Consider the following 26,777-nt stretch of genomic DNA (forward strand, 5'->3'; position numbering starts at 1 on the left):
AGTTGTTGTTCTCTGCAGTTGGATAGTGAAAGACAGGCAGTGACCTATGGACATCTATTCTGAAAACACCATCATTCACTGAAGCTGTCTGTGCTTGGTCAATGACAAATCAAGCATGTTTTCATTTTTTTAAAAAACCTTCTCATTTTATCAAGCCCCACCTACTTTTAGTGATTCAGTTCCAAAGGAACCATTCTCCTCATTTTTCTCCCCCAATTTTTTTTGCCATCCATGACTAGAGAAGTGAGATGGGAGAAGAAGAGTGGTGGTCCTGCCTTTCACCATGAGTAACAGTCAAAGCACAGTGAGAAGTAGAGCAGACTGCATGCTTGGCTCTACCAAGAAGAATGAGAAAAAGAAAAAAGAGACTCTCCTATTCATCCAAGAACTTCAAATGAGTAGATAATTCTTATATCATCCATTAACTTCATGCTGTGGGCATGAACATCCTCAATTCGTCTCCAGCTGTCTAGAAGGCAGGGTCTACCTGAAGCTTCTTGCTGAATAAGCAATATTTTTTTCACTTCTGCCAGCAAAGCCATCTTTTAATATCATCTGCAGAATAGTCTCAGGTGAGGATTGCCTGCTTCTATAGGCCACTTGAAGCAATTCATTTTCCTTTGAGCAGAAAAGTCCTGTCCATTTCTCTTGCTAATGTATGAATGGCAGGCTAGAGGAGGAGGAAATGTATATCTTTGGGATACCAGTTTTCCTACCACATAAAAGACCCAATTCACAGAAGGGTGAGGTTTTCTGTTGACAGCTGTATGATTTCTGTAATCTTCCATGTTTTTCCTGCCATTCATAGGTAACAGCCAAGGGGGGGGGGGGGAGAGGCGATTGGGTTTTTGATCTACAAACTACGTGGAACGACACTGCTTTTTGTGAACTGCTTGTCTACACCACAGCCATTTGTGCAATATTGCAGGCAAAGCAGCATCCCAATGATGCAGTTGCTTATCACATACACTCCATAAAAGTGAACTGCTTCTCCACATGCAGTTTGGATCCAGCTGCAGTAGCAGTGCTATTTTCTTTTTGACAGCTTATAAAATTCAGTTTGCATACAGTCTGGAAGTGTGAAAAAAATGTGCTGCTCTGAAGAATCTTTGGAAAAATCTATTTCAGTTCAGTTGTTTCTTTATTTGAAAAATTACTGATAATCCTTTAGTTCAGGACATTAGGATTTATGTTACTCTAATGAATTTGATTTGCAATAGATTGCTTGAAGTATTGCTTGCATAGCATGTAATGGTTTTAAAACTATTGTCTTAAGCTCATTGGCTGCTACTTTAAGCAGCTTTTATAAATTTATAGTTAATAGATGTCTCAATGATTTATAACCATGTCTGAAAATTGCACTGACGAGTATCATACATTATGAAGGAATTCATAATACCATCTTCTGAGTTTTGAGGATGATTCATAATTATAAAATATAAAGCATCCATGGAATTAAAGTTAACTCTTTCTGAACTCCCTTGTAATTTTCTTAGAAACAGCAGAGAAGGAATTTGCCAAGGTTTTCTTATGAAATGTTTTACAAATTTCCTAAAGTTTATCAGGATTTTCTGGTAGCCTCTTATCCAAGTATAAACAACCTTCTTAACTTTTTTCAGTTCAGAAAGGCTACTGAGATTGTTACTACTTAGTTAGATTACAACTACTTATTAATTTATTTAAAACCACAAAGCACCAATATGAGTTTATCACACTATTATATATACAACATTATTTATATGTGTGAATCAGCCTCCAGCATTTTTCTTCATTAATTATTATGCTGCATTAATCTATAATTAACTGTTTGTGGTCAGTTTACACTGATAAAAGCATCACTTTGCTGACACTTTTTGTTTATAAAGCGCTGCAGAGATATTTCAAAGTTTCATTTTGACATCATAAAATGAAAAGTACTGTGTCAGTTTTCTCTGATTTGAAATAAAACTCCATCATTAACAAGATATACTACTTCTCAATATGAGTGAACTTTATAAATGTTGTTTAGCAGATATTATCAAATCTCAAAATATAGCTTCTTAAAATAAACTTATCCACTGTATATTATAAAGTATTCTAATTTTGAGATTTAATATATTCAAATAAAGCAGATATATTGGTCTTTATATGTTTGCATCAAAAACTTTGTCCTGGATAACATTGACCACGATTTTATAGCTAATTTGGAGTAAGAATCACATATGCTACTTACACAAGCCATTTTGTGAGAATGCTGATTACTAATATGTTCCATCAGTTTTAACAAGCGAACAATTCAAGAAACTCTAATATAGTAGTGATTCTGATTATTTATTGCTATAACCTGTAAATTCAGAAGACTCATGTACAATCATGATTCTTCAGATGATTTTTTTTTAAAAATGTTTTTTTTAGCAAGGGTTGCTTTGGCAACATATGGCAAAATATTTTCGGCTTTCAGCTTTGAAACCTCCCCCCACAACCATCTTCCCACCTTCATATATGTGATACAATAATTACAAAGCCCGTTCAGTATCACATTGGAGAGATTAACCTGACTGCTTCTCAATACACATATACACACCATTTCAAAGGTATGGGAAAAATAGAAAAATACACTATGTAGTAGCTCAAAAATTGTATTGTAATTCTTATTGCACCTCTCCAGAAACTGGCTGTTATTGAGATAATGCACTGGTGTCAAACTTGCTGTATCACATTGCTATCATGTGATGTTTTGTGACATTTTTATCCTTCGCAGAGCTGGGGTGGGTTTGACCTGCACGTTGCAGATCCAGCCCGTGGGCTTCCAGTTCGACACCCATGAGATAATACAACATTACAAATTTGTCACTTTTGGCTAAACAAAACAAGAGACTAGCAATAATTTTGGAGTCTAGGAACTTAGTATAACAATCAGTATAGCCTTATAATAGCAATAGCACTTAGACTTTTATACTGCTTCACAGTGCTTTACTGCCTTCTATAAGCAGTTTACAGTGTCAGCATATTGCCCCCAACAATCTGGGTCCTCAATTTACTGACCTCGGAAGGATGGAAGGCTGAGTCACTCTTGAGCCTGGTGAGATTCGAACTACCAAATTGCAGGCAGCCAGCAGTCAGCAGAAGTAGCCTGCAGTACTGCACTCTAACCACTGTTCCACCACAGCTCATATACAGCCATTGCAGCATCTCTGTGGTTACATGATCACCACTTGTGACCTTCCCAGCTGGCTTCTTGACAAACAAAGTCAATTGGGAAGCTGGCAAGGAAAGTCACAAGTTATGATCATGTGATGCCTCATTTAATGACCTACAATGCTTAAAAATGAATTTTTCAGTTGTGGTCATAAATCAAGAAATAGTATTGTTTATTTGTTAAAGAGAAGATTCATGCATATTTTTGTTACTCGTTCACATTGGAATTTCTGTTTTATTGTTTTGAATGTGAACCTGGCTATTGTGAAAAACTTCATTGCCTCTTTCTCTCTACCTTTCATGTCGCTTTTCAAAAAGTTCTTTTTTTCTTTTGCCATTGCCATCTGTTTTCTGTTTCCATCTTTTTTTCTGCAGTCCCTGCTATTATCTTTGCAGCAGAATTATTGTGACATATTGAATGAATAGGGAACTATTTTATAAATGTGCCCATCTTTAGCATGCCAGAAAACCCTTTGCGTCTTAATTTAAATGCATTTAACACATTTTAATACATTTAATATGTATTAGATTCTGGGAATTTAGTGCTTAATTCCCAAAGTTAGAGTTAGAAGCATTAAGATAATAATGTTGCTATGGCATCCAAAGAAAGCAAAATGGCTTTTTCCATTAGGAGAGACAAGCTATCTTGTCTAAGGTTGTTTCAGCTTTCTCTATTTGGTTGAAAGAACAAATGTAACATGTTCAGATAATATAGTAATTGTAAAGCCACTGGCAAGTGGATAACTTAAAGCTATATCATGCTTCTCTGCATGTTGTTCATGGCTATTTCATCTGAACACCTTCCATAATCCTAAATTCCATAATTTAGCCAAATTAAATCTTTTATACACATCATAATCTACACACTTATTTTTCATTCCTTGGTGTGGAAATGGACATTGACTTACCTGAATGTCCTTTTTCGGAATGCTGCGTATACACTCCAGCATTGGGAAAATCCTCTTATCTGACAGCAACTGAGAGAACTTTTTTTACTTATCTACCCACTCTGTGCTCTCTCCACGCCCCCTTTTGCACCCGAATCCCCAGTCTTGAACGAAGACACCACAGGTAAACTACAACAAAATTTATTAACACAAAACCACCACAAGCCAACATACAAAGAAAGGGAGGGAAATGGAGTGTATACGCAGCGTTCCGAAAAAGTACATTCAGGTAAGTCAATGTCCATTTTCCAGAACGCTGCTACTACACTCCAGCATTGGGACATACCCAAGCCTAACTTCCAGGGTCGGGCAAAACACTATCCAACTCAGAGGACCCAGACACCACTGCTTGCAAAACTCGTCGCCCAAAAGACGCCTCAGCCGAAGCATAGGCATCAATCCGGTAATGTCTTATGAAAGGCGACAAAGAAGTCCAAGTAGCCGCCCTACAGATGTCCAACACAGAAGCCTGGGTAGCCCAGGCTGCTGAAGTAGCCGCACTCCGCGTAGAATGAGGCAGAATGTTCCCAGGAACAGGACGACGCTGATTCTCATAAGCAGCAGCAATACAGGCCTTAATCCAACGACCAATCGTGGTCGACGACACTTTCTGACCCATGGATGCAGGATGAAACGAAACAAATAGGGCTTCCGTCTTCCGAAACTCGGCCGTCCTACGCATGTAACGTCTCAACGCCCTGCGCACATCCAGAGTGTGCCAAAGAACCTCCCGGTGATGTCTCGGCGACGGGCAGAAATCCGGAAGCACTAATTCCTGCGCCCGGTGAAACCACGAATTAACTTTGGGCAAAAAAGCAGGATCCATGCTCAGGACCACAGTGTTAGCATGAAAAATGCACAAGTCTTTCCTGACGGATAAGGCAGCGAGCTCAGAAATGCGTCTAGCCGACGTGATCGCCAGGAGAAATGCAACTTTGAACGACAGAAACTTAAGCGAAGTGGAACCCAGCGGCTCAAACGGAGACAAAGTGAGAGCCTGCAAAACTAAAGATAAATCCCAAGAGGGATAACGATGAACCGTAGGCGGTCTCAGGTTCGTAGCTCCATGAAGGAACCCCTTCACACACGGATGATGAGCCAAGGAAGTGTACGGTGGACAGGACAACACAGTGGCCAGGGCCGCCACCTGGCGCCTGAGAGTGGCGGGAGACAAACCCCGTTCCAAACCCGCCTGTAGAAAGATGAGGACATCCTGAACCGTTGCAGACGTAGGATCCACATGAGTAGTCGCACACCAACGGCAAAAGGCCCTCCACGTGGCTTCGTAGATCCTCGTCGTGGATGGTCGACGGGCCGACTGAATCGTACCAATCACCGTATCCGGCAAACGGCCTTTCTTCAAGAGGACGCGCTCAAATGCCAGACGGCCAACTGCAGCCACTGGGGCTCGGGATGACGAATGGCCCCCTGACACAGCACGATCCGATGTGGAGGAATCACCCATGGGTCTGTCACCGAAAACTCCACAAGATCCGCGAACCACGGTCTGCGGGGCCAATGTGGAGCCACCAGTAACAGCTCCGCCCTCTCCGCTATCATCTTGCGAACCACCTGCTGAATCAGTGTGACGGGTGGGAAGGCATACAGTAGACCCGCTGGCCAACGACACCGCAGAGCGTTTGTGTCTTCTGCCGCAGGGGTCGGATAACGAGTGATGAACCGGGAAAGCTGGGCGTTGGTCGGACTGGCGAACAAGTCTACCAGAGGCCGTCCGAAGCGAAGACAAATCTCCTGAAATAGACTGGGAAGCAGCTGCCATTCGGCCTGGTCTATCACTTCCCTGCTGAGCCAATCCGCTCGTGTGTTGGCTTTCCCGGAAATGTGGTCTGCGAGGATGGACTCCAGATTCCTCTCTGCCCAGTTGAACAGACGTGTCGACTCGAGCATCAGCGACTGTGACTTCGTCCCCCCTTCCCGGTTTATGTGCGCTTTGGCAGATGTATTGTCCGTGAGAATCAGGACATGACGACCCCAAACCAGCGACTGGAAATGCAGAAGGGCGAGACGAATGGCTCGAAGTTCTAATAGGTTGATGCTCTGTGCACGTTCCTCTGGAGACCATTGTCCTTGGCCCACCTGGGCACCTAGGTGGGCTCCCCAGCCATGGAGACTGGCATCGGTGGTGATCACGACCCGGTCTAGTTCCAGGAAACTGCAACCTTGCAGGATGGCTGACGACTTCCACCAACCCAGTGACAGTCTGACTCGCGGTGGCACGAACACCGTCCTTGTGGAGTTGGAACTGCCTGTTCTCTGGAATGGAAGAAGAAGCCATTGCAGTGGACGAGAATGTCTGCGTGCCCACGGAACAATGCGGAAGCACGAGACCATCTTCCCCAACAAACGTGACAGCGTCAACAGAGGAGCCCTCCTCCGGGTCAGCACTTGGCCCACAAGCGATTTGATGTTTTTCGCCCTCTCTGAAGACAGGAAAACCTGACCCTTCTTGGAGTCTATCAGGGTCCCGAGGTGTAGGATCGCGGTCGTGGGGACGAGCTGGCTCTTGTCCAAGTTGATGGAGAATCCGTGCTCTCGGAACGTCGAGAGCACCTTGTCTCTGTCTTGCACCGCTTGTGCCCTGGACGAGGACAGGATCAGAATGTCGTCCAGGTAACATAACACCCTCACCGGAACGGTACTGAGAGACGCGGCCACTACCACCACCAGCTTGGTGAAAGTCCTGGGAGCCGAGGAAAGACCGAACGGCATCGCACAGTACTGGTAATGCCTGCCCGCATACTCGAATCGCAGAAACTGTCGATGCGAAGGAAGCACTGGAACATGCAGGTAAGCCTCTCGCAAATCCACCGACTGCATCAGGTCCCCTTGGCGAATAGAAGCCAGAATGGACCGAAGAGAGTGCATCTTGAAACGACGGTAACGTACCGCCCGATTCAACTCCTTGAGGTTGAGAATGCCTCTGACCCCTCCCGAACTTTTGGGAACCAAAAATAGAATCGAATAGAAGCCGGTCCCCTGCTGGTCCAACGGGACCGGTTCTATCGCACGGATCTCCAGCAGGTGTGCTATCTCTTCCACCATCAGGCTGCGAGAGTCTGTGGACAGGGAAACTGGGCACCGGACGAACCGTCGTGGGGGCCGATCCGTGAATTCGATTGCGAGGCCCTCCGAAATAGTATGACGCACCCACTCGTCCGGAGTGGACCGGGCCCACCGATGACAAAAGGCCCGGAGACGACCTCCCACTGGTCCCGGAGTCGGTGAGTCATTTGCCCCTTCTGAAGGGTCTAGAAGTGGATCCACGATAGGGGCGCTTGGAGGAGGACTGTGATCTGCCACTCTCTCTGAAACGTTGTCTGTCGGAGAAGCGGTCTGGAGCCTGGAACGACTGCCGGTAAGTCGAGGGGCCTCCCTGCCCCGAGTAGGAACGAAATGGCTGACGTTGTGTGTAAGGGGTGTAACGCCTGTCTTGTCTGCGAAAGGACGAGGGCATAATTTTGCATTTGTCTTTGTCCTCCACAAGAATCGGCTCCAATGCCGTGCCAAACAAGTTCGGAGCTTTATACGGGGCCGCCGCCAACTTCCACTTGGTTTTCACATCGGCTTTCCACGGCCATAGCCAGAAAAGGCGTCGCGATGTGACAGAAGTCGCTAACGCCCGCGATGCAAACTTGACAGAGTTCAACGAAGCATCCGCCGAATACTCTGTGGCTGCAATAATCTTGTTAATATCGTGGCGCAAGCGGGTATCCTCTGGAGGGAGTCGTTCCTGAAGTTGGCGTAACCAGATCAAAGAGGCCCTATTGAAGAACGAAGTAGCCGTGGCAGTTCTAACAGTCCAGGCCACGGCTTGATGAGACCTACGAAAGGCCAATTCGGTGCGCCTGTCCTCCGATTTGAGCCCCTCCAGCGGATCGGATGAGACCATCGAATGCGAAGTGAGAGACGCCACCGGTGCATCCACAGTGGGCATGTCCAACATGGCTTCAAGTTCGGGCGCCGCACAGAACAGCTTCTTATCTAAATTGCTTGGTGCAGTGGACGACCCTGGTTGGGCCCAAGGCGCTTGCAGAACATCCGCGAACAGTTGAGGGCACGGAATAAAGTCCTTCTCCTGCTTGACTTGCTTAAACAGGGCATCATGAGGACCGGTCTCAGACGGGGTAGTCGGGGGTTGTGCTCCCACCGAACCCAGATTAGTAGTCAAACGAGCCTTGTGAAGGAGGGACTTAAATAGTGAGGGACGAAACAAGCCCGTGAAGGCTGGAGTGTCAGGTACCAGACCTTCATCCTCAGAGAATTCGAGGTCATCGGGGCCCTCCTCGTCATGGCCCGAGCCCTCAGACGAAACAGACTCACGAGGCGAGGGGGAACGAGCCCTGCGAGAGCTTGAAGAGGCCAACGTGCCCGAAGTCCCTGCCGCTGATGTCTGGGCCGCTGTCTGCGCTCCGGCCGCCATAATAGAAGCCAACGCTGTTGACAACATCGTCTGGAAGTCAAACTGAGACGGAGACGGAGGATTGTCCACTTCTCGGAGTCCCGCTGCTGTAGGCGTGAAAGTGGCCGAAGGTTGGCGCCGAGGGGGCGGAAAAGCCTCTAAACCCGCTGAGGAAACATCAGGCATCGACTGGGACACGCCCTTCTGCCAAGCCAAGGAACCGGATTGGACCGTTCTCCGCTCCGAAAGGTCAGGAACAGGAACAGCCTGGTGGGCGGATCCCGTATCACCATGGACCAAAGAAGCTGACGCCTGCTTGGCCTTCTCACATCTTTTTTCCAAAGCCTTATGACGCCTGAGAGCATCCTTCTCAGCGGCAGCGGAGGTCTTAGAGTGGCGGGACTTGTGACCGCCAGACTCAGAGCGTTTGCCCGATTGTTTCTTGCGGGACTTAGATCTGACAGGGCTGACCTCCTGATCACTGTCTGAGGAGAACGAACAGTCCGCCATGGTGAGAGTGCCCCAAGCTGAATAGTAATTATTAATCAATTGATTGACAGATGGACTTGTAATAATAATAAATAATGAATCAATAATTGATTGATTGATTGACAGATATCAGTTTGTCTGATTAATTGATAAATTGATTGGATGAATACTTGTTTGATTAATTAATTGGTTGATTGAATGACTGGCTGCTTTGATTACTTAATTAATAAATATCAGCTTGATTGATTAATTATTTGAATGATTGGAGGAAAGCTTGCTTAATTAATTAATTGATTGATGAATTAAAAGTCTGGCTACCGCTCTGGGCAAGCACTATGCCCCAACAAGCAGTGTTGGCACTCCTGCCACGCCAAGAACCAGGGCACCCCTGTCTCTGCCCAGGTGTGTGGGAAAGCCTTGCACAATGGCTGCAAAGGGGGTGAGCTATAAACTGGCAACGCTCCCCCCCCTTTTTCCTCCTCCGAGTCAATGCCCAGGGCGGGACAGAGACTCAGCCAGTCAGACCTCGGAGAAAAGGCTGCGGCCCTCTAATTAGGGTCCGCGCTGCCACGAGGTGATTCCCAAAATGGCGGCAGCTCTAATGGCTCAAAATGGCGGCCGCAAGTTGGTGGCGTAGTTATAAAATGGCGGGCCGCCCGAGCTTTGAAGGATGGCGGAGCGCTTTCCCCCTGGCGCCGCTCACACGCGGACACCAATCAGGGATGGCGACTGGAGTGGCTTTGGACGGCGGGAGGGTAGCGAGCTCCGACAGCCACGCCACACACCCCCCTCAGCGATCACTTACGGCCGAAGCTCCGAGGCCGAAAACACCGCCAGTCACAGCGCCACCCGCAGAAGCCTGACGGGACGGCCGCTGGATGAGTCACGCCACTACACACAGCGAGCCGGTAGCCGCTCCTGCAAATACCTCCGTTCCGGCTCGCTGTTCCACACGGGAGTCGGGGAGCGATCCAGTCAGCCCCAACCTCCCCGGCAATAGAATAACCTTACCGGATCCGCCCCTCAGGGACAGAAGCCGGCAGCAGCAGGCGCAGAAGCGCGAAAGTCGGCACGACCCAGCTCCCTGGGCACGAAACCGACGAGCAGCTGATAGACTCACAGGAACTCAGAGAAACCTAAACTTAACCGAAAAAAAGGAGAAATAAAAAAGGGGGCTAATCAAAAATAACCAAAAGGCCTAACGCAACACTCAGAGCACAGAGAAAATCCTCCCAGTGTGTCAGCAACTGAGAGAAAGACTGTGGGATTCGGGTGCAAAAGGGGGCGTGGAGAGAGCACAGAGTGGGTAGATAAGTAAAAAAAGTTCTCTCAGTTGCTGTCAGATAAGAGGATTTTCCCAATGCTGGAGTGTAGTAGCAGCGTTCTGGAAAAGTTGCGTGCAAAAAATAGATTTATATATTGTGGTTTATTTTTATTTGCCACCTATCTCTATTTGCTTAAGGAGTAGGAATACTAGATAAATCACTGTTACTTTGGTGTAAGAGATTGTTGCTCGAATTGTTTACAGAAGAATACAATCAGTTTGTTCTAAGCAGACACTGACCAAGAAACTGGGTTTTTGTTGAAGCTGTAAACAGCCATTCCCCTTAGGTTACTGTGTATAGTCAGTGCTTTCTGCAGAACATCAATTTTGATTGCATGGAAACTGCAAAGAGTTTTAGAACCTATTAACAACTAAAATGATAACTTAAGCATGGCCGAGTTCACTACATGGAAGTAGTGAAGAAATACAGAAGAAATAAACATGCTCACAAGAAATTTAGGAACCATAGGTAAGTAATATTTATTGAAGATAATAGAAAAAATGCTGTAAATTCACTGCTCTGAGAGGAAATAGTTTAAACCCTCTTTTCATTTTCCTTCTCACACTGTATAATGGCCTCTTCTGTTGGCTTGCCTGTATTCATGTGCTTTTCATTTCCATAACTATTACATTTTTAAATTGATTTTGTCAGACTTATCTTTCACAATGTGGAGCTCTGAGGAATAGATTCATCTGATGCAATTTCCTTTCTTATATTCCTCTTTTTCACATGACCATAGAATGTAAAGTAGGAAGAAATGTTGGAGATCATCTAGTCCAATCTCCTGCCATGGGCAGGAATCTAGTGTCTCAATAGGAATGGTTATCCAGCCTTTGTGTTCTAGCCTTGCCTTAGGCAGAAAACAAGCTGAGTGACCTTGGGCCATTCCCACCTTCCGAGCCTTTGAAAGAATCAGACAATGGCAAACCACTTCTGAAATTTGCAGGGACTTGTCCAGCAATTCCAGGAGTGACAATTGTCTTAAAGATGTACGCAAGTTTGCAATTTTAGAAAGACGGCCCAGTTTTTATAGGTATAGCAAGATAGCATAGTTAAAAATCCCGTTCTTTAGGTTCTAAAGCTAGTGATTAAAGGCCGCGCTTTTCCCCCTTTAAATAAGGCAGAAGGCCACATATTTTTCACATTGTTTACCTGTTGCTTGAGAGTGATCCCAGGCTATTCTTCAGAGTCAGTCATCAGAACTTTCTGGGGATTATGTCAATCAAGGTCAATCAGAACATAGCTATGAAGAAATAACTGATTTTGATGCTTCTTTGAAATTATTGTTCCCTAGTTTCATAATATCTGAGGATTTTAAATCATAGCCAATATCTTGAACATTACATCTATAACTCCTATTCTACAAAATTTTAATATTTTTTTTAAAAAAATAAAAAGCAAAAATTGGAATTCTGTTCTCTGCTAATGACTGACTCTGCAAGCATCCAAATTACCACTGCCTATATTTTTTGCATTATTTTAATCAGATGTGATCTATTTAAAAGGCAGAAATTAGCACTTCTGACAGGACCTCTATCCGTTCCTTAACATCTTTGCCTGTAGTTGATGAAATACTACCGTCTTGCATCAATTGATTTGACACATTCTCCCTGATCAATCTTGCTTTTTTTTTTTTCAAATGCTATGTTTGACCCACAAATAATTTCTTTAAGAAAATTATAATACTGGATTATAATACTTTTCAATTAGCAAAGTTGATGCCAGGGTTTAGCTGTGCCCCATGAAGAAGCTGTGCCAAGACCTTGGGTTCAAATAATTTGTATGTTTATGGAATATACTTTGGGCCTTCTGGAACAGAAAAATCAAAAAATTATTGCTGAAGATCTCTGAGTGTACAGAATGGAAGACGGAAAAAAGGATATTTGGGCATTTTATTTTCCAATTGATTATAAAAATAAGGAGTTTAAAGTAAACATTAATAGTTATTTTTAAAGGCCTTGATAGGATTAACAGCCTAATTGGGCACTTTTGCTTGTTGCTTTTGTGAATATTCAAGGCATTTCTGCTTCTCACATGTTGTACTTCTGCTCCCAATTAAATGACAAGCTAGCAAATTACATTAAAGTTATATTGTCTATGTATGTTAATAATGTCTATGTATGTTAATTTTTGCTATGATGTCTATGTATGTTAATTTTTGGTTCAATGTGTTGTGAGAAAACATAACGTTGGGTTTATAGAATAATCTTGGCTACATTAAATAGCCTGCATCAGGTGTATAAGAAGTGCCTTGTTTTCTATGCTTTTGAATCAGGTTTTGATTTCTGGCAACTGCATGGGTAAGTGCCTGGAGGCATTTTGGATTTGTTTTGCTTCCTAGTGCTGAGAGTGAATGACTGGTCCAAAGTCACCCAGTTGGTTTTGTGCTTAAGGCGGGATGAGAATTAGGATTAGAGATATTAAATTCAGTTCAAATGTTTATTATGGTCAAAGACAAGCATAAGTGTGAGTGAGTGGGTACAAGAATAAAAAAAGAATAAGAAAGCACAAAAATAGATTACAATTATTAAAAAAATACATATAAAAAATTAAAGAAAAGGCAAAGGTTTCCCTTGTTCAGTCGTGTCCCACTCTAGGGGATGATGCTCATCCCCATTTCTTAGCTGAGGGAGCTAGCATTGTTTTAAGACATTTCCATGGTCATGTGACCAGCATGATTATATGCTGAGGCACAAAGAACACTGTTACCTGCCATTAAATGATACCTATTTATCTACTTGCATTTGCATGCTTTCTAATTGCTAGGTGGGCAGGAGCTTGGGCAACTATGGGTAGTTTATCAACTAGACTAGATTGAGGGGGCTAATTTTTTATCTACTCCAGATTAGTAGATAAAAAATTAATTAATATTGCATCAGAGAGATTACATGCTAGGAAAACACATGTCATAGGTTTGTGTCACACTGTGTTAAGAGATGCTTACTTAAAATAATTTTGAGAATAAAACTGAACTCTATGTAGTTTTGCGTTGCATAAGTCAGAACTTGGGAATCTTGTATATATCTGTTGAATAAAGCAAAATTGGGAAATCAACAAAAAAAACCTCCTGTAAACCTGTGCATTTTCTTATTCATCACAGTAATTAAATATCTGACAATCTTACAACTGTATATGTAGCAAGTCAGGAATAAATGCCATTGAATTCAGAGAGGTTATTTATAAATGAGAGTGATTTATAACCTAAAATTTTTATCATCAGCTAATAACCTTTTTGATTCTACTTTGAGTTTGGAAAGGAAATTATGTTTAGCCCTGGAAGTTTAATAGTATGAACAGAAGTATTATAAATAGATTCATATTTAATGAAATATGAAGTAGGTTTTGGTTTAGAATGTATTGTTACCATAATAATTTCTGGACTGATATTGTAAATTACTTTACTTGGATGTTTTTGCAGTTAATTCATCCTGGAAAGACAACTTTCTGTTTGGAGAGTGCAGATGGATCAAGGGGTATAGGCTATGACTTTATAGATAGACTTAAAAAGATAAACTTGATGGAGTAAATACGTAGAATGTAGGTGATAAGTGCTAAAAGATTGCTCATTCAAAGTATGTTTGCAACATAACCTGTACATTCATAGCTCATATTAAACTCATAAATCATAATATGTGTTTTATAGATACTTATTTAATTATTGTATCTGTATTGTTTCTCTAATGAAATATCAATTATAAACTTCAATAATCATAAACTGTATTATAATAAATGAATGAAAGAGACAGACACAGACAGACAGACAGAAACACACACACAGCACACAATTTATTGGCAGAATTTTTTTCAGTAACTCTGATAGAAAATAAAAAAATCTATGCAGATGAAATCAAGATATAGTGATTCAAATAGTCACAGACCTGAAGTTTTCACAAGAATTTATGGTCAAGAATTTATTCATACCTTTTGTAAATAGTACTACAAAATATGAAAGGGACTCCTGATGTGTTACATTATCAGTTGTACTATTAAGACACCGGTGGTAAAATGAACCAACAAATGGACAATTAAATAATTGTCATAATTAACATAACAACAATAACTGATTAATAATATAAAACCAACGGTATCAATATATTAACTACTGCATGCTCTATGAATCTGTTCCACCTTAACCAAATATTGGAATGTTGTTGAAGATGGGACAAGATTCACTTCTAAGAAAAAGCTGGTCCATAAGTCTAGTTTTTAAAAACCTACTGGTTTTAGTGCCCTCCTACTCTATTTTTTAAAATAGATAACTAACCAACAAAGTGCACCTGAGATAATTGTACTGGATGAATTATTCTAGTTGTAGAAGACAGTTCTGCTGGTATTTTGAAGTAGGATGGTCAGAGAGAACGTTTAGCCTAAAATCACGCCCTTGTCATCTCCCGACTGGACTACTGTAATGCTCTCTACATGGGGCTCCCCTTGAAAAGCACCCGGAGGCTCCAACTGATCCAGAATGCAGCCGCGCGGGTGGTTATGGGCGCAACTCGTGCCCACGTGACATCCCTTCTGCGCGAGCTGCTCTGGCTCCCAGTGGTCTTCCGGGTGCGATTAAAGGTGTTGGTTACCACCTTTAAAGTGCTCCATGGCATTGGACCTGGGTCCCTTCGAGACCGTCTTCTGCCACCAGTAGCTTCCCACCGTCCAGTCCGCTCCCACAGAGAGGGTCACCTCAGGGTGTTATCGGCCAAATTATGTCGGCTGGCGACACCCAGGGGGAGGGCCTTCTCTGTGGGAGCCCCTGCCCTTTGGAATGAACTGCTCCCAGAAATGCGTAAGATCTCCGATCTCCGTGTATTTCACTGTGCCTTCAAAACCTTGTTGTTCCGCCAGGCTGGGCTATCAATGTAAAGATTTTAATTGGTTTTAAATATGGGATTTTAAATTTGGAGTTTTATAATTGAGCCAATTATTTAATAATTTTAATTATTTTTAAATGTTGTCTGTCTCTGTGCTTTTAATTAGGCTGTACACCGCCCTCAGTCCTTCGGGATAAGGGCAGTATAGAAATAAAATTAATAAAAATAAATAAATAATAAAAATCACTCTGTCCGTTTCTATGGCTGAGGAGACACTAGTTTAACATCTTAACTAAGGTGACCAGATTTTAACATTGGTAAAGAGGGACACCATTGTGGGCATGGCTTATTTTGTGGGCGTGGCTAGCTGGTCATGTGACTGGGTGGGCGTGGCTAGCTGGTCATGTGACCGGGTGGCCATGGCTATGTGTATAGGGACTACTCAGAGGGCTGAAAAAAGTCATTTCTGACAGGTCCTCACACTTTTGACTGGTCCTCACACTTTTGACTGGTCCTCACATTTATGCCTGTGCAGCATTCTTAACAACCATGCCACTCATTTCACAACTGCTTCTCTTCACCATGGTGATAAGATAGGCAAAAAACGTAAAATGTGAGGACAGTCGTAAGTTTGAGGACTGGTCAAAAGTGCGAGGATCAATCAAAAATAACTTTTTCAGCCCTCTGAGTAGTCCATATTCACAAAAGGACTAACCAGAGGGCTGAAAAAAGTCATTTCTGACAGGTCCTCGCACTTTTGACTGGTCCTCACACTTATGACCATCCTCACATTTATGCCCGTGCAGCATTCTTAACAACCATGTCACTCATTTCACAACTGCTTCTCTTCACCAGGTAGGGCAAAAATGTGAGGACAGTCGTAAGTTCGAGGACTGATCAAAAGTGTGAGGACCAGTCAAAAATAACTTTTTCAGCCCTCTGAGTAGTCCATATGCATAAAAGGATACAGCAATAGAGAGGATGAAGGAAGGGAAGGGAAATTAGAGTAGGAGTGAGGGTAAGCGAGGGAGGAATACAGGAGGAGAAGGAGAAAGGAAGAGGAAGTAGAGAGGAGAAGAAGAGGGTGGGAGGAAAAGAAAAGAGAGAAAAGAAGGAAAGAAGGAAAGAAAAGAGAGGTGGTAGGTTTGAGGAGAAAGATTGCTGTACAATAAAAAAAATAAACATAATGTATTTTCTTTGGACAGAATATTTGGCTGGTTCACAAATTTAAACAGTATTTAGTCATTTCAATTAAATTTACAATTTCGATATTTCCTTTTTGCCGTATTTATTCCTCATCTATTTTTTTAAAAAACCAATATTACCCTTCATCCTCATCTCTACTCTTAATCAAATTCAATTTTTCCCTTCTATTCTATATTATACCCCTTCCCATTGTCATCTATTTTTATATCCATCCTCACATTGGTTAATTATGTAATTATATAATACAGTTGTTTAATACAAATTCAACATTTTAATATAAAACAATTAGTTATATAACTATCTTTTTTGTATATTAATTAATATGAACATGAATATTCCAATTATTTCCATGCAATCCAATTTCTTACAAATCAATTGATTATATTTACCAATAATAATAAGCCAAATAATTTCTCCCATATATTCCTCCAAACCACAACTTAACCATTTCTGCTTTCAACACAATATACAATTAATAGTATCTCAATTATTACAATTCCCTAGTTAAATAGAGCTTTTTTTCTTTTGTGTTTTAAAATCTTGAGCTCTCCTCCTAAATTTCCCATTGTTTGCAGTTTTGCACCTACCTTTTTTGGTGAGGAAAAAGAAAAAGAAATCTCTCTCTGCCTCATTTTGTCACGTTGCACCAAAGACCCTGCTTTCGCTTTCGCTTTTTCAGCATAGCCAGGGGAAAAAAAAAATCTGCTCCAGGAACTCTTTACACTGATCACCTGTAGGGCGGCCCCTTGAATTTTTATTTATTTATTTATTTATTTATTTATTTATTTATTTATTTATTTATTTATTTATTTATTTATTTTGAATTTGTATACCGCCCTTCTCCCTGAGGACTCAGGGCGGTGAACAGCCAAATAAAAACATCAAATACAAATATTAAAATACAGTTAAAAATATATATATAAATTTGGCCCCATTAATTAAAACAATAAACCAAACAATTAAAAACACTTAAAAAGAATTAGGCCAGCCCGGCTTGTTGGAAAAGGAAGGTTTTAAGGGCACGGCGGAAGGCACTGAGGTCATGGATTCTCCTTATCTCAGGGGGCAACTGATTCCAGAGGGTGGGAGCCCCCACAGAGAAGGCCCTCCCCCTGGGGGTCACCAGCCTGCATTGTTTGGCTGATGGCACCCCGAGGAGGCCCTCTCTGTGGGAGCACACGGGTCGATGGGAGGTCGTCGGTGGCAGCAGGCGGTCTCGGAGATAGCTAGGCCCTATGCCATGGAGCGCTTTAAAGGTGATAACCAACACCTTGAAGCGCACCCGGAAGACCACTGGGAGCCAGTGCAGCTCGCGCAGGAGCGGTGTTACATGAAGCCCCACGGCAAGAGTTTAAACAGTTTTTTTTCCCTCTAGCCATCAGCTGGGGCTCAGGATGCAGCCGGGACTCAGGAGGCAGAATGAAAAATCAGGACTTTTTTAAAACGCTGTGGGATGCGGGACAAATTGCTAAAAATCGGGACTGTCCCGCCAAAAGCGGGATGTCTGGTCACCTTAATCTTAACTTATATCACATCTATGTTCCAGAAACCTATTAGCAATCAATGTATGACCTGCAACACAAGAATAATGTGTTTCTGGAAATAAGACTCTTACAATAAGAGGGCCATTGCATTTTGTAGCACTTGCAGTTTCCATGTGGTTTTTTCTAAGCTATCCCTTTGTATAGCACAGTAGTCCTAATTAATAGTAATAAAAGTTATTAGTTACAACTGCATAGTTCTTATGGTTCAGAGGTCTGCAACTTCTACAGAAGACAATATCTTTTGTTTATTTCTATCTCTGTCTCTTTCCTGTAAATTGGATTGATAGAAAAAGGTCCCTAATGGTTTTCGAGCTCTGAAGATTTTGAAAAGAAGTTCATTCTATTTTTTTAATTTTCAAGGGTATTATATAATAAATATTTTTGCAAAGTCATTTCAGTTATTTTGCATTTTTATTTTGTCTCTGGACATTTTTATTTGAATTATATACACTGCTTATTGATGAAAAGTAAGTTCTTCCGGTAGAACTTTTTCCTCAGTTGCAGTATCCTGCTTTGAAGGCTAGAAAGACTTTTTGGTATAAAATAAACTTGATTGTAAGTTCCCTCTTTAAACTGGGTGGGTACCTTATTATAATGCTGCAATTTAGCACACTTGTATGCAAATATGTATGCAAATATTAATGAGTGAGAAAATATAAGAAATATTAGTTCAGTTCAAACACAATTTTATATAAAATTCTTCTTTTAATCTGCATTTAAATTGTAATATTTTTGTATGTAGTTTGCAAGGAAAAATAGCTTTAAAAACTAACTTTTTTTGTAGGTTAACTGAATCTTCTGGATATTTAACGGATGGGCCGATAAATTATAAATACAAAACTAAATGTACATGGTTAATTGAAGGATAGTAAGTATATTTTTAATTAATGTTGATTCTACATTGTAGCTCTTAAGAGATATCTGACAAAATGTTAAGTAAAAAAAATGGTTGAGTTTTTTATAACTTAGTTGCAAAGATTTTATGTTGATGATTTTCTAAAGAACTCTTGATGCACTAGTTATATTTCAGGGAAAAAAAGAAATTTAGTGTTGAGAATTAAATACGAAATACAGATAAGGAATATATGACTAATTCTACTTTCACAGTAGAATTGCAGTATGGCATTGCAGCTTTTCATGGTCATATCTGCCCTTGTGAGCTTAACTGGCTACGCAAATGGATATACAAAGTTACCTGCCGTGAAAAATGTCAAGCAATTCCCGATACTGTGAATTATTAGTTTATCCTAGCTGCTGTTCATAGGTGAAATCCACTTACCTTCCCTACAGGTTCACAAATGTGAGTGTGCCATGTGCATGCTCGGTTCACTTGCGCGTGCCGTCATCTGCGTATGCGCAGAGGCTTAAAATGTCGCAAAAAAGTGACATCATGATGTCCATGCTGGTGGGCGGAGCCTCCTGCAGCCACCGCTATCGGTTCGCCCAAGCTGGATAGAATCAGCTGAATTTCACCCCTGATATTGTTGCATAATATAAGGTCTCTTTGGGCTGATAGTAGTCTGATGCTGATGTATGTTTTGCTCATTTTGTTTTCATAGTAATCAATATAGCAGTTCCAAATAACAGATATTGATTTTATTGCTGATCAGATAAAGATTTTGAAATTGGCATCTTACAAACAAAAATAATATTAGTTTTAAAAAGTGGATTATTCCTTTTTGATAAATTTCAGGCCACATTTGAATATCCAATGAATTGAGCTACCGTATTTTTCACTCCGTAAGACACTCCTGACCATAAGACGCACTTAGGTTTAGAGGAGGAAAACAAGAAAAAAAAAATCTGCCTCTGCCTCCCAAGCGTGCATCTGGTGTTCATCTGGCTAGTGTCTTTGGAGCAAACAGAAAACAGCCTGCCTCTTCCGTGTCTGCTGCCTCTACCGGGGAACGCTGGAGCTTTTGCCTCCAAGTAGCTGATCCGTATGGATCGGCCTTCCGGAATACTACCGATCAGTTGTTCCAGACGATGGGGATTGCTGCCGCCATTTGCCGCTGCTGCCTGTCTCCCATATTCACTCCATAAGACATACAGATATTTCCACCCACTTTTGGGAGAAAAAAAGTTAGTCTTATGGAGCAAAAAAATACGGTAAATTGTTTTATATAATAGCCTAATCTCATCCTCAGTGCATTATCTAAATTTAAGCTAAATTAAGTTTAAGCAAATGTGTCATAATTTATTTATTTATTTATTTATTTATTTATTTATTTGTTTGTTTAAATTTCTATACCGCCCTTCTCCAAATAGGACTCAGGGCGGTGCACAGCCTAAGTAAAAACAAAGCATACAAAATTTAAAAAACAGTATTAAAATAATTAAATATTATTATTCTATTATATATAATATTCTATTATATATAATTATTCTATTATATATAATAATTAAATATTCTGGCCGTAAAGTATAATAAAGTATAGTTTGCTGTACACGGTGAAGAAAGAGTGTAAGAGTAAGGAAAGACCATGTAGGTAAAGAGCCTGTTTGACAGATATTCCTATGTCTGAACCAGAAAATAGTTTTTAGTTCCACAGGTTCAGATTAGAGTTTCTCATTTGCAGTGAAATACATGTCTAAAATTTATGTAATAGTTGCATCCACATATATATACACACATATTATAACTTTTAAAAATGTGTAATCATAAAATCAACAACTCTTGCCTTTAATACAGTACTGACATGCTTATATGTACGTTTCATTATAAAATGTGTCATTTTTAAGTGCTGTTTCTTGCTTTTCTCTTCTAGCCCGAATTCAGTTTTAAGATTACGATTTAATCATTTTGCAACAGAATGTAGTTGGGATCATATGTATGTTTATGATGGAGATTCAATATATGCACCTTTAATAGCTGTATTTAGGTGAGTATTTCAGCTTAATAGCTTTTATTACAGTGTTATAAAATATGCATTAAATATAAGTTTTAGACTGAATTTCAGTATGTAGTTCCCTCCTGTTGCCTTTTTAAAGATCTTTCTTTTAACCATTTCAGCATGCTCTACTTTGAACCATGTTTAGTAAACCCATAATTTTTAAATTTTGCCCTGATTTTCTTGAATATTGAGAAAAGAAGGAAGGAAGGAGGGAAGGAAGGAAGGAAGGAAGGAAGGAAAAAGAAAGACAATTTTTTCTGTCTGGGATGGAAGACAAACTCCTCCTGTTTCACCTCGTAAAAAAATGAAAACAATAAGGTTTTACTCATTTACTTGTTAGCTTATTAAAAAAGGGTAGAGGAACAGGTTTACTGGTTAAAGACTTTTCAGAATGAGATAGTAGATCAGGGAAAAATTGCTACAGAGAACAAAAATGTAGCTAGAATAGTATAGCAGGTGAACCAGACAGTATTGCTAGTGTTGCTATTGCAGAAAAATTAGAAAATATCCTTCTGGATTTGTAGCAAGAAAAGAATGTGGTCATTGTTTTTTTCATGGACCAGATAAAGGTGGAAAAGAATATGGGATATTCCTATTGAAAAGACTTAGTGGCAGCTTGGGTATTTAGACCACACTTAAGCCAATCTGTACAAGAATTATGTCTACATTGTAAACCTGAATCTTTAAAATAATACATATGTTTAAAAGTTGCTTCTGTGCACTGATTTGAATTTTTATTTTTTAAAAAACTGAAATATTGCCTTTATACATTTTGACTGAATTATTTTTATGGCAATCATTTCTAGAAATGATTTTCAGAGTTCTCTTATTTTAAACAGTATTGTATAAAAATCAGACTTTTTTTTTTTTAAAAAAATCAAAATCATTTAGAAATGCTGACTAATTCAGTATGCAAATATTTATATATCTCACTGTGTCTTGTTTTACACATTACAATGAAATGCAATTTTATAACGCTTCCAAATTATGCTAAGAACTCATATGATTTGTTCAAATCCCCAGCTTTTCATTGTTTATTAATAATACACATGTCTTACGTTTAAAATTCTGCAGTGGTCTTATAGTTCCAGAAGTGCATGGAAATGAAACTGTACCTGAAGTAGTAACTACATCTGGCTATGCACTGCTACACTTTTTTAGTGATGCTGCTTATAATCTAACAGGATTTAATATTTTTTACTCGTAAGTATTTCTTATCAATTATGTTTCTGTTAATTAATTGGCAATGTATTTCTTTTAGTAAGGAAGACCTGGAGCTTAAAACATTTGAAGTAAGCTTATGAAAACTTGATTTTGAGAACTCTGTATGTAACACACATACAGGTTGAAAAATATTAACGAAGAGGAATTCCATCAATAGTCAATAGTTCTTTAAAGCAGTGGTCCCCAGACTTTGCAGCTTGGCAGACCAGCTGGGGAGAGGAGAAGACAACTGGGCTGCATGAGCCACAAACGTTGGACACCACTGCTTTATTCGGCCCATTTCTGAATAGCCACAGCCCGGTAGTGGGCCACAATCTGGACATTAGGGGCACCTACTTTAAAGGATACTTAATAATTACTGTGTTTAATGCATTTGTTATTGCAGGTAGTCCTTGCTTAACGATGGTAGTTGGGATTGGAAATGCATTTGCTAAGTGACCCAACTGTAAAGCATGATACTTTGTGACTGCACTAATTTACAACAGCAATTGTGGCAGTTTTGGTTGCTGCATTTAAACAAATATTACATGGTCACTAGCATGACATCACAGCGCCATTTACAATCTCCTGCCTGTCATGGACCTTGTTAAAAGTTGGCAATGAAGTCACAAGTGGTGATCATTTGACTCTGTTCTCCTGTGATGTTGTAATTGCAAACCACCCAAATTGTGAAGAAATGACTGTGGAGATGCTTAATGGTTGCAGCTACAAGGACTGTTCATAAGTTTCCTTGTTCAGCATTGTCATATCTAGGAATGGTCACTGAATGAGTGATTGCTGAATGAGGACTACCTGTGTTTGTTAGTGTGTGAAGTTTTATTTCAAAAAAGATAGATTGGAAAAATGTTTTATGAGACAATAATCTCAGCATAACCTGTTTAAGGAAAAGTATAGATTTTTTTTGGTGTGTGTATTGGTCTCTGTCTTTCTATTTTACTGTTCATATTTACAAAAACAGACACATATATACATAATCATTTACTCATTTGGCTGGATTGGCCTTTCTAAATGAGACAACTAGAAACAAATTTCTTGGACTTAGAGGCTAAGTTTTTATAGAAGTAAAGCATGACAGCATTGATCCATAGAGAGCTGAAAATTGTGCCATTGACCCCCAGACTTCAAAAGTTGTAAAAGCAAACTTCATGTGAAAACTTTCTGATTTCTGATATTTTTTCTTACACATTCACTTCTCTTGGAATATTTTGCTTTTTTAATGAAACTGAAAAGTTAGATTTCATTTATTAATATTTCATATTTATTAACAGCCCATCTTTCTTGGAAATTACATATATTTGGCTTTTAGCATACAAAATGTAATAACTTTCATAGTTGTGTCTGCGATTGATAAACAGAATGCTCCCAAAGGCCAAAATAGTTAGCTTTTCTGTTTGATCCCCCCCCATATCCATTTTGTGAATATTTTATTTTAGAAACCTAGTACTAAAAATAATACATTGGGAAATCAAATCTCTATGTGATCCTACTTGTGTTTCTTTTGCTACAGTGGAATAGAAATGCTAAAATCTTACAAAATTGGAATGATACAGAAGATAGTATTTTCAACCTGTTGTTGTTCTTGACTTATTTCTACTGCATAAATGTGTCGTAGGCTAATAAATTATTATGGAAGAATAAAAATACAGTGCATGAACATCTTGTCACTGATTTTTTTATTTTTTTTTTTGCTTTAATTTATATGCTGCCCTTCTCCCGAGACTCAGGGCGGCTTACAATGCGTTAAGCAATAGCCTTCATACTTTTGTATATTTATACAAAGTCAGCTTATTGCCCCCACAATCTGGGTCCTCATTTCTGGTTTTGTTAATTTCAAATAGTAATCTGGAGGTTGATGTTTGTAATTAAAAATTACTTATATAAAATAAAAAAAAATAACTTGAATGTATACATAATGGCTATTTTTCTTTGGTGGTGTATCAACTCATTTCATCTGATATTGTTCATTATAGAATTAATTCATGTCCGAATAACTGCTCAGGGCATGGGAAATGCACAACTAGTGGCTCGATACCAAGCCAAGTATATTGTGATTGTGACAAGTATTGGAAAGGAGAAGCCTGTGATATCCCTTATTGTAAAGCTAACTGTGGAAGTCCTGATCACGGCTACTGTGATTTAACAGGAGAAAAACTCTGTGTCTGCAATGATAGTTGGCAAGGTAAGTTAACATTTTTGCTAAAAGCTACGGCATGTATTTCGTGATAGGTGAAACATGTCTGGTCTGTCTGTCTGTCCGTCTGTCCAAGTTAGGACTATATCCTTTAATTAGGATATTAAAATAGCAATGAATATACTACAGCTGGTTGTCTAATTTACCTTCTCTTAATTGATGACCCCCCACTTCATCTATTGATCATTATCTCAGAACATTACAAGTTCTGGCTTCAAAGACTGATGTACTTAGTTGTTGAGGATTATACAGGTATTCTGATTGGGCTTATTATCAGGGGATGTCTTATTTTTGGGGCAACAGGGTATATACAAACAAAGTGATAGGAGATATATCATAAATCATAGTTGAAATCATTAATCATAAGATACCACAAATGATAATCATAGATACCAATAGGAAAAGATAGTAGGAAAGATGAGAAGATAAGAAAGATGAGGAGCTGAGAAGGGTAATAGCAATACAGCCTACTACATAGATAACTCTCTTAGGCCTAAGACAGTGCTGTGGGAATTAGGTATTCAGCAGAATGATGGCACAGGGGGAAAAACCTGTGTGACTAATTGTTTTATGCCCTATAGTAGCATCCAGAGGGGAGGCTGAAATAGCTTATGTCCAGGATGTGAGGGATCTGTAGATACTTTCTCAGCCCTTTTTCTGGTTCATGCAGTGTACAGGTCCTCAATGGAAGGCAAGCTGGTTGCAATTGTTTTTTCTGCAGTTCTAACTATCCGTTGAAATCTGTCCTGTCCTGTCTGGATGCCATTTAAATATTGCCATTTTAATTGTAATAACATCCAGCCAACCTTAGCTAGCCTATTAATCAGAATTTATTGGGTGCTTTGTCAGAAATTTTACTGAAATTATGCTACCGAATTCCATATTATGATATGAACAGTTACTCTGTTAAAAATAAAATTAGTTCAGTAGGGCTTGCTCTTGACCACGCTGGATGGTCACGCTGGGTAATCACTAATCTTTAAAAAATGATTATATTTTTATGATTTGTTCTGGAATATTAATTGATTTATTTCTTCCATAATCATCCTTTTTGATCTTAGGAACAATATTTCCTTTCCTCCAGTCTTCTGGCATTTCTCCAGTTTTCTGAAATATAAGTTTTCAAATAATACTATTCAAATAATGCTATTTAAAACAGTCCTCAAACAACACCTGATAAAGTACATAAAATTTTAACAATTCCATCAATACCATAGAGATGCAATTCATACAATTCTTGAGATCTAAATCTTGTTTTTGTCATGTTTCAATCCTGTCAGTTCATGCTTTTATTCCCAGTGTAATAAATAAAAATACCTTGCTGAGAGAAAGGACATACTAAAAACAATGGAGAGCAAGGCTGTTGAATTCTTTCCAAGCCTTTTACCAAGGGTGGCAAAGAAAATATATGTATTTTCTTTAGTGTAATGAAGTAGTAGAGACTTTCTTTACCACTTCAAGTAGTTGCATATGTATTGCCTCTATATGGCTTTTACTGTTCCGTTATGTTGTGTATGTATATTTTTGTGTATATGCATGCAGTGGAAAGCATGAAACAGGCTTCATATACTCTGTTATGAACTATGGACAGGTTCACACATAATGGAGTTTGGATTTTGACTGATCATGATCTGTGAACTCAGCAAAGAGGAGTTATAAAGAGGAGCAAACATAATGGATTCAAGATTTCTAGAATTATAGGATTAATGGCTTATGTGGATAATGGTAGAAAAGAGCCTTGGAAATGTAAATTGTGTTGATGATAATCAGTTTCATGCTTTGGAAGGAAATTGTACTTTATATAACCAAGTGTATCTGGTTTTGCTTTTTAAGGATGTAATAATTTTAGATGCTGCAGTGACATTTATTGAAGTTAAACATTTTTGAAGTCTGGAGACCATAAAATACTTTCTTGCCAACATTCATCTGTTTCAATTAAAGACGAGTGAAAATAAATTTGTATTTTTATTGCTGTTCAGGTTTCTAGCCCCTATGAAATCAATCCATGGACCCCAGGTTAAGAACTCCTGCTTTACATAATTTATATCAATATTCTCTTGGATTGGAAAGAATAAAAAGAAATTGAGTATATAACAAATACTTAATAACAAAACCATAAACTTTCAACCATTCCTAATTGTGAACAGCTGAATATAGATTCCAGATATAGCATAGGAAACATGGTTTTCTTTAACAGTTTTAGAGATCAACAGGGACTGCAACCTAGTTAGCAATCTTATTATGTCAGCAGAAAAATGGGTAAATAGCTAATTATATTTGAAAATGTTTATGAAAGCTTATTTCTCTATATCTAATAGGGACATATGATGAAAACACATTTTATTGTAGCACTTTATTTCTTGTGTGAGAGGTAGCATGTTCTCTTTTGAGATTTACAAGTTGGAAAAAATATGTGGCACGCCATATGAAGCAATGAGGAAGACAAATCTGCTCCTGTCATACTATTTGCTGCTTAAAAAGGGGAAACAATTTACAACTTTCTTTTAATGAGTGATTCACAAACATCTCCCATCAAAATGAAGTATTCCTCT

The 26,777-nt window shown here is 39.7% G+C and overlaps 1 protein-coding gene across 2 annotated transcripts in view; it reads left to right on the forward strand.

Annotated features, from left to right (window-relative positions):
* ATRNL1 (attractin like 1) overlaps positions 1–26,777 on the forward strand; it is a 489,687-nt gene that overhangs the window by 17,374 nt on the left and 445,536 nt on the right. For both annotated transcript variants that reach the window (XM_034440210.3, XM_087872929.1), the window contains exons 2-5: positions 18,701–18,784; positions 20,685–20,798; positions 21,885–22,013; positions 24,005–24,213. In XM_034440210.3, the coding sequence (XP_034296101.2) occupies positions 18,701–18,784; positions 20,685–20,798; positions 21,885–22,013; positions 24,005–24,213 (536 nt within the window). The remainder of the gene's footprint in view (positions 1–18,700; positions 18,785–20,684; positions 20,799–21,884; positions 22,014–24,004; positions 24,214–26,777) is intronic.

The sequence above is a fragment of the Pantherophis guttatus genome, chromosome 6 (genome assembly GCF_059756535.1).
Source record: "Pantherophis guttatus breed Tessera chromosome 6, ASM5975653v1, whole genome shotgun sequence".
Lineage (NCBI taxonomy): Eukaryota > Metazoa > Chordata > Lepidosauria > Squamata > Colubridae > Pantherophis > Pantherophis guttatus.